This window comes from Psammomys obesus, unplaced genomic scaffold, assembly GCF_907164565.1.
Source record: "Psammomys obesus unplaced genomic scaffold, mPsaObe1.curated_primary_1811, whole genome shotgun sequence".
Taxonomy (NCBI): Eukaryota; Metazoa; Chordata; class Mammalia; order Rodentia; family Muridae; genus Psammomys; species Psammomys obesus.
The window spans coordinates 54176772-54191613 of record NW_026585504.1 but is presented as its reverse complement, the minus strand read 5'-3'; the positions used below and the strand labels follow the sequence as shown (position 1 = coordinate 54191613).

Genomic DNA, 14842 nt, shown 5'->3' with positions numbered 1-14842 from the left:
TAGTGTCAAGATGGCTCAGGAGTCTGATCTTTCTAAAAGTGAAATGCAAAACTAATCTAAAGAAAGCACAGGATATTCGCAGGAAAGTGAAAGGCAAGTGTATCCATTGTTTTTCTGGTTACTGTGAGAAAATAGCTGACAGGAAACTTCCTCAAGGAGAAGCATTTACTCTCCTTTACATTTTGAAAGATATAATTCCTCATAGCTGCATGTCTGCAGAAGCAAGAGGCCGTTCTTCATATTGCAGCTTCAGTCAGAAAGCACTGTGGGAACACAAATAAAGTATCTCTGTGTCCACCACATCTTCCCACAAAACTACAAAACACCCCAAACCAGATTTTCCAAGGAGGCTTGAGTTTCCATTTTGATTTAGTTGAGTACTGTGCTCTGAAATCTTGGTGGAGGCTGCTTCATCTCCTTAGGTTGAGTTATTACCTAATGGCTTATGTTTAGACATCATCGACAGGCAGAGCTGAGTTTATAAACTGGCACTGTTGCTTTATTACATGTGGCAGAGCCCAGATTTCTTGAGCTTTTGAAATCTCAACGTCTTCTGCACGATCCAGACAGAAGAAGCTACTGGCAGCAAATGTTTGTCTGAAATCTTCACTTGAAAAGGAGGACAATGCAGCCACTTTTGATGAGAACTGATAGACTAAGATCAGAAAGAAGAGGAGAACCTCCCCTATCAGTGGACTTGGGGAGGGGCATGCATGCAGAAAGGGGAGGGAGGTTGGGATAGGGAGGGGAGGAGGGAGGGGCTTATGGGGGGATATAAAATGAATAAATATAATTAATAAAAAATTAAAAAAAAAGAAAAGGGCTTCTTGGAGTGTGTTTGTGTTTGCGAAAGATAAATGAATCAAGTTATCACTGAGGTACATGCCGTTACTGATAAGGTGGGATTGGATCTGAAAAGGGAAAGCAAGTGGTTGGGAGGCATAGATATTTTAAGCACCAGTACTCATACCAGTTCTGTTTTCTTTGTGAATACGGTAAAGAAGTGGTGGCAGTGCTGATGTCATCAAAGGCTTTGGATGACTTGGAAGTCTCCAAATAAAAGAGACATGGACTGGGTCACAAAAACAGCTTTTGTAACTTTCAAGGCATGTGTAAAAGCCAACAGGAGCATCAAGTACTTTCTTTAACCTGCCTCACTAAAGACCTGAATCCTGAGCTGAGGAGATGGTTTATAAGAAAGGCTGTTTCTTCTAGAGTGATGACCTGGGTCTATCCCTGGAACACAGATAGTCCAGTGGGTAAAGGCACTCTTCTAATTTGATGATTTGGGTATATTCCTGGAACACAAAGAGTGGAAGAGGAGAATAGACTTCTGCAGCCTGTCATCAAACCTACACACGCTCCCCACCAACACCCAGAAAAAAAAATCCCTCTGGCATGACTACACCACAAATTAAGAGAGATTTCAGATCCACTAGGATTCTAAAATTTGTTGCTAAGTCTGTCCCCAAGACACCTTCAAGATTGATCCTTTAGTGGCCAGGAGCTCAGCTTGTTAATAAATCATGAGGCATTTCACAGTAGCCTCATTCATGAATGAGCCACTCAGTGCCAGACTAGAAATTCTCCAAATTGGATTTTTAGCACACAGAGATTTTTCACCTATTTCGAAGGTGTCTTTCAAAGGTTCATATCCTGAAGTGAACTGGAAATAAAATAAATCTCTTGCGTGCTGGTAAGTTAATGTCCCACACTAAGTGTGTTGTTTGTATTGTTTGGTATACCTGCTTTTAAAATTCATTGCACCATAAGGCATATAAAATGTCAAGCCTCTGGAAAAGACCGAGTGAGCCTTGGGATAGCACTGTTGGGAGAGAACTTTCCTGCGGGCATGAGTTTCATTCTCAGCAACACCAATCCAGGTGTGAAAGAAATGGCTCAGCATGGACAGTGCTCACCTCACAAGGATGAAGGACAGAATTTTAATCCCCAGAACTAAAAGCTGAGTGGGTATGGCATTCAGACTATAATTCCATTGCTCAAGAAACAGACAGGAGCTTAGAACAAGCTGGGTAGCTGGTCTAGTTTAAAGGTCAGGTTGAAAGACCCCAGCCTCACACTAAGTTAAACATGGCTAACGCCATTTTGTGAGACACCACTGTTTTATAAAACTCTGAAGGCCAGATGAGAAACTGGAAAATTACTGAGAAATCCTAGCTGTGTCACCCACTTGGGATATCTGTGGTCAGGCTGCCCCAGTCATACTAAAAACAGTTTGTGTTAATCACTCTCATAGATATCTGTGAGACTGTTTCAGCTAAGATAGGGAAAAACAAAATAACAGGTGGCAGGCCACGTCAAGGGGTCATCCTACCCCCCTTGACCACCCAGTTCCTAGAATCTTGGTGCCCCTGCCAAACTTTGACGCAAATTGTGGTCTCGTGTAAACGTACCAATCAGCCCCCTGTAACCATGCCCTCTCGCTTCTGTACCAGTGCTTCTGCTCTAAAACCCTATAAAAACCCCAGTTTTTCCCCAAGGAGGCACGCAGGGTTCTCCCGAGTGACCTTGCTGCCCCGAGTACTCGTGAATCAAAATAAAAGCCTCTTGCTGTTTGCATCCGAATGGACTCGTTGTTCTTTGGGAGGGGGTCTCTCTGACGGAAGATACCCTCCGGGGATCTTTCATTTGGAGGCCCCAGCGAGATCTGAGACCCCCCACCCAGGGACCACCGACCCACCTTCGGGAGGTGAGCTGGCCAGCCGTCTTTTCTGTTGTATGTATCTGTCTTGTCTGTTGTGCGCTTCTGTGTCTGTTCTGTTTGCAATCTGAGACTTGATCAAGTCATCTGAATTTGGCGGAAAGTAAGAAGGGGTTGACGGACCCGGACTTCTGTTCCACTGGCCCGGGAAACCGTCCCAGGGTGAGAGGGTCTGAGTGGGTTCCAGTCCCACCGACTCTCATCTGGAGGGTCTGAGTGGGTTCGAGTCCCACCGGCTCTCATCTGAGTGGGGGCCAATTTGTTGGCTCCCCATCTGGGAGACACGGATCCGTGACACCAGGTTGGGGCCTCGCCCCTCTTGGAGGGTTACGTGTTTCATCTGGGCCATCTGAATTTTTGCTTTCAGTTTTGCTTCGATCTCGTGCCGCGCGGCTTGTGTCGTGTTTTGTCTGTTTAAATCCTGTGTTTCTCATGTATGTATGTGTTTTTCTGTGTCTGTTTCTTTGTGGACTTGGACTGATGAGAGTTCGGACAGAGGACAGTTGAAATTGAAACTAGTTCTCGGCTCGGGAGCTCGGGAGTGCACACGGCTGCATGACAGGACACCAAGCAGTGTGCTCTCCCTCCCGAAGGAGCCGAGGAGAAAATGCTTTCAGGTGGCTGGGGAGATGTGGAGCTGGAGCTTGGGCGGGCGGTGCTCAGACACTTGGGAGTCTGTGAAATAACAATGTACAACCAGCAGGGTACGGGCTCTGCAGCCCCGGAGACGAAGGGGTGGAAGGTCGCCCCACGCTCAGAGGGGAGGTGGGGCGGAGCGGCTGGACGCCCCGGGAGCTGCCTACAGTGTTCAAGAGAGGCCCGGCCAGAAAGCAGGTTCATGACCTGCGGGGGAGGTAAGCTAGAGTGAAGCTCACAGGGAGCCAAGAGAACAGGCAAGGCTCGTGGGCTTGCTAGGTAAAAGTCCTTAGGCGGGGATTGGCACCTTAGCTGCTCCACGACAGGAGCTGTTCTGGCTGCCGGGAGTGAGAAAAAACTCCTCCCCCTTGCCTTCATGCCAGCTCAGCAAGAGAGAGAGAAGAGAGCAGCAGGAGCTCACCACGCCCTCTTGCTCCTCTCTTCCCTCCTCCCACCTAGGGGGCTTGCAACTTACAGATCAAACAGTAATTTAGGATGATTGTTTCCAATTGATTTTAAATGGTTGATATGATCAAAAATAATTGGGTATGTTTTAAGGTTAAATTCAAATCCTTGTTTAAAACACGTATATGTGCCTATGTGTTTATAGGGTCTATGAATGCATATGTTTAAATAACAACAATATAAATTGCCACATGGTGTGGCTCAGAAAAAGAACAAAGGTTACAAAATCTCTGAGTCAAAATGATTCTATTTCCTTTTAGGATAAAAAGTCTTGTTCAAAGTTAAGATTGGTTCTAAAGATTGGGTTGTTTTCACTGATAAATTTTGGTCTTAAAATCTGGTTTAAACTTCCATCTGGTTTTGACTATTAAAATTATGGTTATGCTTTGTAAATTCACTCCTAAAAAAATACTTTGCTTTGATATTGCAGGGACGAGTTTTAAAAATTGTTTAAATGTTTAAGGCTATAAAATATTTAAAGTTTATCAGGCATTTGGGTATGACAATGATCTTGGGTAATCTGACAAAATTTAAAAGTTTCTCGATCCTTTGGGGAAAAATAAAAATACTTTGATATTTATTTTATCAATTTTATTAAATAAAACCCAGCCGTATGGTTTGTGCTAATTAAAAAAAAAATTACAGTTTTTAGAATGTATCTTATGGAGAGCTGTTTGTATGTTAAGCTGCTTTGTTTATGAAAAAAACATGTTCCAACAGGATCATGTTAAGATAAAAAAAGATTTTGATGAGAGTTTATATGTTGTCTAAAAAAAGCAAGAGAGAATGAGCAAGAGATATTAAAAAAAATAGCTTGTCTAAAGTATGTTGCAGAAGGTTAGTGTATGTTACAGAAGGTTAGTGGATGTTGCAGAAGGTTAGTGGATGTATTATAAAAAGCCAGAGAGTTAATATGATTAAAAAAAAAAACAAAAAAACTATATTTTAAATATGTTATAGTTCATTTAAAAGGCTGGTGATTCCTCATTACAAAATGTTTTCTTATGCTCTTTAAAGAAAAAAAAGAATTCTGGCTGATAGGTTTGGTATGGCTAAAATAATTCATACAGTTTAAAATTGTTCTGTACTGTTTTGTTATACAGTTGGTTCTAAAACTTATTTAATCAATAAGTTAAAAATATTGGTTGTGGGAGATTATAAATGCTCCACAATATTTGCTGTATCATCATCAGCACCTAATAGCTATGTTTGATATTGTCAGTCACAGCCTGTGGTAGCCTAACACAAGGCTAGCCACCATGATCTTTCAGGGATAGAGAGCATGTAAAACTATATTTTTGCTGCCATATCTGTTTAGGGCTTCCAGCTGAGTTCAGTTACACGTGGTCAGCCGCCATGTTAGTCCAGAAAGAAAAAGGGTAGAGCCATGAGTTTGTGATCATTTTTGTTCAGGTATCTCAGTTATGTTTAGTCATCTGATTAGTGCTAAATACAAAGCTTTTTACTGTTCAATTTTAATGCAAGTGATAAAAACAACAAGATTTGCTAGGCTCTCTATGAACTATGTCTGATTAAAAGATTTGCTTTAATTTTAGTTCAGAAAGAACAGATTTAAAGTTATACTAACAACTACAGTTGGCTACACCTAGTGTCTTTGTTTAGTTTTTCTTTTATACAGTTTAAAACAGATAATAAAGATAGACAAACAGATAACTCAGATATGCTGGCCCTCAGGCTTGTCAGAGATCTGATGAATATGGCATTTTAACTGTATAAGCTTATTGTGACAGAAAGTCCTGAAATCCTGGCAGTAGCTCCCCCAAGGTCTCCAAGAAGATTTGGACACAACGACAGATGACTGCGACTCTGGATTGTGGTATGCTAACCACTGGGCAATATTGCCTCAACTGGCCCACTGCTAGGGCCCAGCCTAAGCTGTGGACAAAGCCGGGGACATCTGAGGAGCCATTGTCTCACATTGTGAGAGGCAAGGTGAGGTCAATCTCTTCTGTTCCTCTTTCCACAAAAGCAGTAAAAGCAGTCTCTCACCTTCTGTGCCTGGCTGGACGGCCTCTGTTCAAGATGCCATGAGACAAGAGCGAGGGACACTGCCTAGGTGATGGACTAAATAGTCATCTCTGTCATTTTGATAAACACATAGATTGATATATTTATATAGCTTATAATTTATCCTTCTCAGGTCTCTGAACACCTTGATGGCTATGCTAAGCTTACGGTAGCTTTACAGCTAGAAAAAAAGAAAATTAGATCCACTGTTAGTTCAGTAGCTAAAACTACTGGGTACTAGATCTCTTATTTAGAAAAAAGACAGGTTTCCCTTGCTCACAGAATTCATGTTAGTTATCTGTGTCTTAAGATATATAACTAGATAAAAAAAAATAATACGGAGCCTGTATAGAGTCTAAAGATATAAGAGTTTAGGTTATAAAATCTAAAATGTTATTATTTGGTCTGAAAAAAAATGTTTCAGGGTTGATAAATACAAAAAAAATTAGAGTGTCTAAGTTGATAAAAATAGTTTAAAACATGTTAAAAATGAGAGATACTTTAGATCTCTCCCCCCTCTTTGCTACTGTTGTGCTTATGTTATGAGATTTCAAAAGTTCAGAGTTTTGACATTTATTAATAGAGTTCTGATAAGTTGATAGAACACTGACTGCTTATTATTCAGTCACCAGGTTGAGATTTTAATTTCCTTTGGTTGGCTTCTAGAGATAGACTTAAAGACTTAAAGGTACTTCTCATCATGTTAAAAACATCTGTTTAATGTATATATCTGACCCAAAAGTCATAGCTTTTAGTATGGTATTCTTAATATCTGCCATTTCTGAGATAGATTTTGACACAGAAATAAAAAAAAAAATCAAACATCCAGGGTTTAACACTAAAGCCAGAATTGTGTTTCTGCCTAACTTTCCAGTATAAACATAGAGATAGAGACTAAAAGATGCTAAATATATAAAAAAATGGCCAAGCTTCATTCGTGGCTAATTACCAACAGCTATGCCCACAAAAAAAAATGTTACCATAGACACACTTAAGTTATATATAAAGGTTATAAAACAAACAACTGATACTTATTCAGTGGGATGCAGTTTTACCTGTTACTCTCAAAATGTTCAATTTGCTGATATGTTACTTTTCTGAGTATTTAAAATTATACATTTCCTTTTGTGTACTAAAAATTTCATATAAGTTTCAGGATTTGACCTGGATCTGACATAGCTCAAAAAGATCACAGATGAGGTTTTCCCTAATCTTTCCAATTTAATAGATAAATTTTAACTTCTGTCTCCAGTCTAAATTTGTCTCAGCAGATTTTCACCTGTTCAACTCTGTTCTGAGATCAGCTGTGGACTGCAAGCTGAGATCTGGACTTCCTAGAAACTGACCTGATTGCTCCCTGCCTCTTCCGGTGGATCAACTGACCAGATGCTTAGGACTGCCTCATTGACCAGCCTTTGACTGGCTCCTAGTAATCTTTACCCATGTACTCTCCCCAACTTTTGACTAGCATTTCAGCCTCTTTCAAACTGAGATATCAACGATCCAATCATCAGCATGAAGAAGCTCCAGAAGACGGATCTCCGCCCAAATTCCCCCTAACAGGCTGAAATGCTAAGTCAAAAGTGGCTCCTTGGCATTAGCTATTATCTTGAACATCTGCTTAGCTGCTGACCATACTAAATTGATAAGAGATAACATGGCTAAACTCAGAAAAAGACTCAGATAGAGACAACAATTCTTTGAGTCAGGACAGAGCTGATACGAGAGATGGTTTAGTCGGTCCCCCTAGATTACCACCCTGATCTCCTCCATTATGGGTCCCCTAATCATAATTTTCCTGATTCTACTAGTTGGGCCTTATATTCTAAATTGGCTGATCCAGTTCATAAAAGATCGGTTCTCTGTCATACAAGACAAGCGTTGGTGTTGACCCAACAATATCATCAGCTCAAACAACAGGGGACAAAAGTTAACTCTTCCTAAGCCCGAGAATGGAAGATTCCATTCTAAGTTAAAAGAAAATGGGGGAATGAAAGACCCCAGCCTCACACTAAGTTAAACATGGCTAACGCCATTTTGTGAGACACCACTGTTTTATAAAACTCTGAAGGCCAGATGAGAAACTGGAAAATTACTGAGAAATCCTAGCTGTGTCACCCACTTGGGATATCTGTGGTCAGGCTGCCCCAGTCATACTAAACACAGTTTGTGTTAATCACTCTCATAGATATCTGTGAGACTGTTTCAGCTAAGATAGGGAAAAACAAAATAACAGGTGGCAGGCCACGTCAAGGGGTCATCCTACTCCCCTTGACCACCCAGTTCCTAGAATCTTGGTGCCCCTGCCAAACTTTGACGCAAATTGTGGTCTCGTGTAAACGTACCAATCAGCCCCCTGTAACCATGCCCTCTCGCTTCTGTACCAGTGCTTCTGCTCTAAAACCCTATAAAAACCCCAGTTTTTCCCCAAGGAGGCGCGCAGGGTTCTCCTGAGTGACCTTGCTGCCCCGAGTACTCGTGAATCAAAATAAAAGCCTCTTGCTGTTTGCATCCGAATGGACTCGTTGTTCTTTGGGAGGGGTTCTCTCTGATGGAAGATACCCTCCGGGGATCTTTCAAGGTCTAGGTTCAAATGAGAGAACTTACATCAAAGTGCAGTGGAAAGAACCATCAGTGAGGACATTCTCAATACTATCCATGGGTCCCCTATGTTTGTATTACACATACACATACATTGTGTGTAATATACATTGTGTGTAATATACATTGTGTGTGTGTAATATAAACATGGGAAAACAGAGGGTAATTTGAACAAGTGCTAGTTCACATTCTTGATAGTTGACATGGACATACATTCACACATGCCACAAACATACAAAAAAAATCTTTAAAATACCAAAGGAAAGTCATTTCTCTACTGCTTTCAGGCAGCATCCTAATGAAGCTGATATTTACTATCCATGGGCTTAAGTATTGGGGTAATATGGAAAACGAGCCATACAAACCATTATGTTCAAAAATCTCTCTCTCTTTGTTTATTTCATTCACTAAATCTGTGACCTTATTCCCAAAGTAAAATTAAAAATAAAATTCAGAAGCAAAAATGAAGGTAATGTATTGTGTGTGTACATGTGTGTGCTTACCTGCATATTTATGTTTGTGTGTTGGGAACAGAGGTCAACCTTAGATATATTCCTTAGTCTCTCTCCACCTTATATTTTGAGTGAGGTGTTCTAACTGTCCTGGAACTCACTGATTTAGCTAGACTGTCTGGCAAGAAAGCCCAAGGGATCACCTCTCTGACTCCCCAGAGTTAGTGGTAATGTTTTTGTCACTATGTTCACTTTTTCTCTTCCTTTTTAATATATACACACTGGAGAATGGAACTCAGATCCTCATACCTCTACTTTCCACTCACTATGGAATCTTCCATACCCAAGGCAATGTATTTAACCACAGCCTGATTTGATTCAAGTTCCAATATTAGCTAAAAATGAATCTTTACACATTTCTGTACAATGTTTGTAGAAGACCAGTTTGATAGACTCTCCTAGACCATTTCAAAGTTTAGACACTCTTTGTAACACACAGCTACAGTTAAATGTAGTTGGTGATTTCTTAGTTTTATATTTAGCAGCATGTAAGTTAAACATTGGGGGTTAGAATTACTCTTCCAGGGTAGGTATGAAAAGTTTCATGCTTCAAGTGTAAAAAAAAAGAAAAAATCGAGAAAATTTAAAAATGTAACAAAGGAGAAACAGACCATAATTTCACTATCAAGTATACTTAGAAATAAAATTTAACTGTGACTAATGATGTTAATTGTGCCAGTCAGTGTCAAAGCTGCTGATAGTAGTTAGGATAGGGTGGAAACTGCCTTTCCTTTGTACCTTTCAGCTCTGAGAGCCTTGCAGATTCCATAGGCTTTGTTCTAAACTCTCTCAAATTAGTCCTGTGTGGAGGCTTAGTTCTTCATAGATGTTGAGGAAGGGACTTCCTGCCTTGAAAGGAAAACAAACAAAACAAACAAACAAACAAACAAACAAATACTTGAAAAGTGAACCAACACCTCAAGCATGGTTTATAGCCCTTTGCCAGCTGTTCCCAAACAGAGAGAGATCCCCTCCTTGAAATGCACCCTTAGGCCGAGGGAGGCTAAAAGAAGGGTACTTGGATCTGCAGAAAAAAAAAAAAAAATACAAACAAACAAACAACAAAAAAAAAACCTTGGATTTTTTTAAATGGAAACAAAATAATTCAGAGCTGCATCTCCCTCTTAAAACAACTAGGTATGATTTCAAACTCCCAAGAAAATAAATGATCCCCCGTCCATTTTAGCCTGTAAAGTCAACATAAAATTTTGAAATTGTTCTCTGGGCAGGAGGACTGATTATTTTTCATTCGAAACTGAATAGCAAACCAAGCACAAATCTGTAAAAAAAATTATGTGGACTTCAATACTGAGAAACAAAATAGAAGTGCTTTCAAAGAATATTTTCAAAATGAAAAGCCATGCCCAGTGAGAATATTGCAGCTGATATCATAAGTGACCCATGTAAGGCTGACAACACTGATACTCAGTGTTCCCTGTTTGCTAACTAACAAGAATGCTCATCTTACTCCTAGTCTCAATTAGGGACTAACATGGTGAACAAGCAGCAAACATCAGTGCAGCTAAAGCACATTCTTTTCAGCAAGGCTGGGCTAATATTAGAAGATGTGGTAACTGAAGTCAAGGCTATAACCAAGGAGGTTCTGAGAGGGTAAGATTTTTTATCTATCACTACGTCTTCACATTCTATGATCTTTTCAAAGAATACACTGGCAAAGTGCCGTAAACCAAAGGTGTTGGTTCACTTGAGTTTCAAGTGTTTGGTTTCAAGGATTTTTTTTCAAGTGTTTGAGTTTCAAGGCTTTTTTTCTTCGTAAACTAAAACCAGCATTTGTTAATGTGTTATTTTATTCAAAGCATTAAGTTTCTCCTTTTTTATATTTACATATGTTCATGTATGCACACATGTTCACACAGGTGTAACTGTGTGTTGCAGCCTCAGGGTGACTTCTGGTATCTTTTTTCTCTACTACTCTTCAACTACTTAAGTAATGTCTATTGACATTCTGTCTAGTCTGGCTAGCCAGCAAGTTCTTGGAGACTCTAAGGATCCCATCATTTCTACCTTGCTTTTTTGTGGCTTCCAGGGATCTGAACCCCAGACCTCTTCTTTTGGTGGAAAGCTCTGTGCCTGCTGAGTCATCTTCCCAAGCTCCAATCTCAGCCTCTGGAGACATCTCTAGGTAGTGTCACCCTAGCCCCCTTGTCTCAACTTTTCTTGTAGCTTCCTGACAACTTTTACTTACATGAAGCTCACAAGTATGGGACTGCAGCAGAGAAGAAAGTTCTCTGTTAAATCTTAGTGCAGGTGTATTACTCCCAAAAGGATAATCACTGACAATGCCAGGATATGTCTAAAATTTGCCATTTTACTTTTATATTTGAATGTTTTTAGAACCTTGAATGGTAGCTGTTCAGCCCAGTCAGATCCCTCAGGCAGAATCCTATATTTAGAAACATTGGGCAAGTGACAAAGCTGAGTTATTTGGGTAAGGTATTAAAAGTGTCTGATATAAATATGTATATATGTGTGGATAGATAGATAGATAGATAGATAGATAGATAGATAGATAGATAGATACAAGTAAATTGACAGCTACAGCCTCAGCCAATATGATGGTGAATATTAATTGTCAATTTGACAAAATCTAGAGTCAGCTGAGAGATGAGACTCTGAGCATGTCTGTAGCAAATATTAGTGATTGTGCTAATTTAGATGGTAATGCCTTCCCACTGTGGGTGGCAGCATTCCTTGGCTATGATCCTTGACTGTATAGTAGTAAAGAAAGTGATCTGAGCACTATCATAACATCCATTGTTCCTTCTGAGTATGGGTACCGTGTGACCAGCCCCTTGAAGCTCACTCAACTGTGACTTCTTTGCCATGATGGATGGTAACGTTATTCCATAAGCCCAAATCAGCCTTTCCTTACTTATGTTGCTTAGGTTGGCAGAATTTTACCAGAGCACCATGAAAAAAAAAAAGTAAGATAGCCAATGACACAGCCTTACTGACAATCAGATTTTTTCAGCACGTTTCCCTATTTTTCAGATGACACACATATTCTGTCCTAAAACTGTCATGATTGCAAGAAAGGGAGGAAGCCATTGAACACTCTACAGCTGATACTCTGACTTTCTTTGGGATAGAGCTACACTGCAATCAAGGCCTAGATTTGATCACATTATTTCTGAAAAGCAGGACTGTGCTTAAACCCAAACAGTCTGGGTACAGTAAGATGGCAGAAACACTCACTGTTTAGCATTAGCACATCTCATCTTTAGTCACTGGAAGAGGAAAGTATTTCCTACCCAGATGCTGTCTTCTTGCTTGTACTGTTGCCAGTTGTGCCCTGTGTCGCTGAACATCAGGCGATAGCTTGTCACCCAGTCAGAGCTCCCATATCGTCCCTGCATGGCCACCGCTGTAATCTCCACTCTGTTTCCCAGGTCCACCTGGAGCCACTGTTGGTCGTTGGAATCTGCTGGGGACCAACCACCAGTTCCTGGAATAGGATGAAAGAGAGACTTGTAAAAATGCCTTAGAAAGTCACTTTTTTCTATGTCAAAGAACAAGAAAACCATGCTCAATTAAGGCACATTTCCCTGACTATTAAAGTTTCAAAACCAACTTTCTCTCCTGTAACTCAGGCTTCCAGGTTCAGGGAAAGTGCAGTGTTTATGGTGCCTCCTTTTATCTCCCCCTCCTCCCTTCTCCCTTTCCTCTCTCTTTCACTCCTTTCCTTTCTCTGTCCAAATCTGTACTTATGAACCTAGCAGGGAACCCCTATTCCACGGTGGGTACAAAGCTGAAAGAAGACATTGAATGAGCATTTCACATTTCGCATTCATTGGGCATCATTTATTCATTCAACCTTTAGTGTCCACAAGGTGAATGCATGTAAAAGGGAAAGAAACTTCAAAGAAAGCATGTGAGGACCCTTCACAGGAGAAAGACAAAAGTTTCAATAGTGACACAGGGGACAGGTCTCTTAGGAGCTGCTCACAAAGGCCTTTCAAAGACAGAGACAGTAAAGATGAAACCTGAAGGATAGCCATGCCTGGGAAGATGGGAAGCAGAGTTATGCAATCACCCATGCATAGGGAACAGAGGAGGGAATGGTATATGCACAGCCACTATGCATGAGGAAGCGTGACACATTTCATATGTAACCTGCTGTACCAAGACACACAAAGACTGTCACAGCTGCTTGGGCCCAAAACTATTCATGAAATTTGAACTTTGTGGGTGGTCAATATGCATTCTCATGAACTGGAAGACTTGGGGCTTAAGGTTTTTGTGTCCTTCTCAAGTAGGAAAAAATAAATCAGTATACACTTTTATTGACTGCTGAATTTTTTATTCCTCCAGAACTTGGGGTAAGGGGTGTTGCAGAATGTCTTATGAGATGGACAAGTGTGTGGTGAAAACCAACAACTTTTTGAGTTTGTCTCCTTTTCAAGTAGGAAGAAATAAATCAGTATAAACTTTTACTGTGTACTGAGTTCTAAAGTCCTCTGAAGCATGAGTTGAAGTAACCTCAAGATGTGTAGACAAACTGTGTGATAGCCCACTCCTGTTTCTGAATAACATCAAAATTGAGTGACCATGTACACAAATACATGAAGACATGAAGTCAAAAGTGTCAACTGCGGCAGTGTTGTCCCTAGCCATGACTGATGTCATCATGATTCCTAAATATAAAGGAGTGCCATCAAGCCTGCAGTTGATGCTTAAAAGCATTTACAAGAAATTTCAATTTCAACAAAACTGTACAGTTTTCTTACATTTATTTATTTATTCATTTCTCTATCATCTATATCTATTTATTATTTTGTCTATGTGTCTGTTTGTCTCTCCATCTTTGGACATTTGTGTTCCAAGGCATGCATATGAAGGTCTGGAAACAATTTGTGGAATTTGGTCATCATCTTTTATCATTTGGGTCCTGGGAAGTAGGTGCCTTTACCTGCTAATGTTGGAGGTATCCTGATGGTTGAGATTGCAGTTCTTGCCTGTACAGCAATAGCCATTAAGAGTTCAGCTCTAAAAGCAGAACTCCTTCCCCTCACAGGGTCCCCTGCTCTCTGCCTGATTTCATCAGAAGAGTGTTTTTTAGAAACAGACTCCCCACTTGATATGTGTCTTCTGACACAGCTCCTGGTAGCTCTCTCTTCCTTGTGCCTATATTTTAATTAGGTACTGAGATTCTATTATGATAGAATCATGCCTTGTAAAACAAATCAAGTATATTTGAAGTGCCTAGTTCTAACCAATTATGTACACCTATTCTTGGAGCCACCCCACCCATTCCCCTATGGGTGTATCACCTTTGTTCTATGGAATTAAAGTTGAACTAGCCATCAGCTGTTTCTGGTGTGTGTGATCCCTGTCAGGTTCTCACGGGCCTTTCGAGGCATGCTTCTCATCTCCTGCCCCACTTGACTTCATGGCCTGCTGGGATGCAGCCCACAGGCCAGAGAAGAATCAACTTGCTGAGCCATTTCTTTTTTAAGTTAGAAGTGAAAAAAAAATATTCTACTTTAGACATGTACAGCATCTAGAATTCAACCATAGTTAAAAACAAACAAACAAACAAACATAAAGCTATGAATGATTTTATGACTGTACCCAAGTTCATTTCTAACACCCTATAAGCCTCATTAACTGCATAATTATTAGATGCTTAGCTCCATTTTAGTTTAGCAAATCAACACAGTAACTGACATCTACTGCTCAGGCCTAAGGAACTTTCAGTGGATTTTAGTGAATTATTTATAACTGATTTATTTATAATTAGTGAGTTCCATCCATAAGTAAAACTGTTTAGAAGATTTAATAACATAGCAAGATGGTATTCCTGGTTTGGGGAACATACAAGAAAAATAATTCAAATTCTAAATATTTTTGGAGGGAA

The 14842-nt window shown here is 40.2% G+C and overlaps 1 protein-coding gene across 2 annotated transcripts in view; it reads right to left on the bottom strand.

Annotated features, from left to right (window-relative positions):
* Positions 1-14842, bottom strand: part of LOC129672165 (contactin-associated protein like 5-1-like) — a 796696-nt gene that overhangs the window by 599304 nt on the left and 182550 nt on the right. For both annotated transcript variants that reach the window (XM_055601463.1, XM_055601471.1), the window contains exon 3: positions 12237-12430. In XM_055601463.1, coding sequence (XP_055457438.1) covers positions 12237-12430 — 194 coding nt within the window. The remainder of the gene's footprint in view (positions 1-12236; positions 12431-14842) is intronic.